General features: G+C 54.5%; 1 protein-coding gene across 1 annotated transcript; it reads right to left on the bottom strand.

The window, feature by feature from the left end:
• Positions 1–963: 963 nt before the first annotated feature.
• Positions 964–1,258, bottom strand: SF3B5 (splicing factor 3b, subunit 5, 10kDa). The gene has a single exon (XM_006891660.1). It carries the CDS (start codon positions 1,222–1,224, stop codon positions 964–966), a length of 261 nt encoding a protein of 86 aa, XP_006891722.1. The 5' UTR covers positions 1,225–1,258.
• Between the last annotated feature and the right edge of the window lie 407 nt (positions 1,259–1,665).

The following is a 1,665-nucleotide window of genomic DNA, read 5'->3' as shown; positions in this document are numbered from 1 at the left end:
TGTGACTGAAGCAAGGGGTTCAAGTGTTATCATAAATGATGGTGACACAGATTAGGACACGGTTAGATCTGTTATTCGTAGGGTTGCTCTTAAGTCATACGGGACTTGAAGGCACGTTAACAACATTATCATCTCAATAATCTAACATGGCAATCCTATCAAGACTGCAATTCTGCCGCTATGATTTGCTCTCCTTAAGGTCCCCTCTGCACGACACTTTCTAGCATTTACTTATTTATGCCTATGACGTGGTCTCCTTCCAACCCTCCACCATCCTGGTAAAGGCCCGTTGCACGGACCTCAACCATTATGTGCTGAATGCCACTTGCCAGTTTATCCTGACGACATGGCACCAAGTCCAAAGCCTTGATTCCAAAGACAATGAGTTTTAAAGACTTTAAAACTGAGAGGGTGGGATACAGTGATCACAAGACTGCACGTGGAAGGCATCGCGGGCCTCTGTGCCACGTCGCTGAGCAAGTTCAGGGTGGGGGATCTAATGAAGGTGTGCGGGGCGGCTCAGGTCCCTGACAAAGAATGCGGGCCTTGAGCTGCCCTCGCATTTCCCGCTGGGAGTCCCAGACCCCAGAACCCTCTCCGGGCACCTCCACACTCGGGCACAAGCAGTCCACACCAAGAGACTCAACAACTGCTAAACTTTATGGAAAAAGCAACCACGGGCAATCAACTGGCCCAAAGCCGAGCCTCCAGACCCCATCTTGCGCCCCTGTCGCCTCGCGATCTCTCCACGACCCCAGTTCTCAGCAGTCCCACCGCTGGAGTCCGCAGGGTACCCCAAAGGCAAGCCAGGTGGAAGGGCTGGGTAACCCCCTCTGCACGAGGGAAGCGCGAAAGGCAGGAGTCAAGGAGAATCAGTCTTTTGGGGGCAGGATCACGCAGGGGCGACCGGCCAAGAGGACCGCAGAGAGGGCTGTTCCGGCACAGCGGGGACCGCGCGGCGTCTCAGTTCTCCTCCGGCTTGTCCGCCGGCGGCCCGCAAGGCTGCAGCATCTTCTCCATCAAGTTGAAGCGGACTCGCGCTTTGCTCTCGTTCTCCGCGATGGCGAAGTAGTTGAGCAGATCGAAGTGGCCCATGTAGGAGCAATAGGAGTCCCGGTGCTGGTTCACCAGCCACTCCCACTTGGTGGTGTCGGCGTGGCCCGTGCCGATGTACTTGGACTGCAGATGCTCCAGCTGGCTGTGGATGGTGTAGCGGTCCGTCATCTCGCCGCTTTCCCCTTTGTTCGCAGGTCAGAGGCCGCAGAAGAGAAGCACCGGTTCCAGGCGCTCGACGCCTGCAGAACGCAACACCGCCGAGGCTACGGGCGCGAGCAGTCTCAAGATATTGACGTCAGAGAGGCGACGCCGCGTTAACTCCCAGAGCCGGGGGAAGCGGAAGCGCAGTCTGTTTCCCAATTGGAGTTGCCTCGGCAACCAAAGTGCCCCCGCCCTCAGGAAAGTTACCTCCTTTCCTAGGACCGCGGTGCATGATGGTCCATTTAGTGATTTTTTTTTTTTTTTTTATTCCCCCTCCAGCCTTTTTTTTTTTTTTTTTTTTTTTTTTGCGGCCCTTTTATAAAACTGAAGTTGTATTTACTGGAGCTAAAGCTCACCTTTAGTTCGTGCGTGCAGGTTTTTGAGACTCTTTCTTGCGTTGTAACCGAC

This window comes from Elephantulus edwardii, unplaced genomic scaffold, assembly GCF_000299155.1.
Source record: "Elephantulus edwardii isolate Elephantulus edwardi_28Jun2011 unplaced genomic scaffold, EleEdw1.0 scaffold00102, whole genome shotgun sequence".
NCBI classification, from domain to species: Eukaryota; Metazoa; Chordata; class Mammalia; order Macroscelidea; family Macroscelididae; genus Elephantulus; species Elephantulus edwardii.
Note: the sequence above shows the minus strand (reverse complement) of the source record. Positions and strands in the feature narration are given on the sequence as shown.

Coding starts and splice junctions, on each gene's coding strand:
- SF3B5 (XM_006891660.1), bottom strand. CDS start 1,224: ATGACGGACCGCTACACCATCCACAGCCAGCTGGAGCATCTGCAGTCC.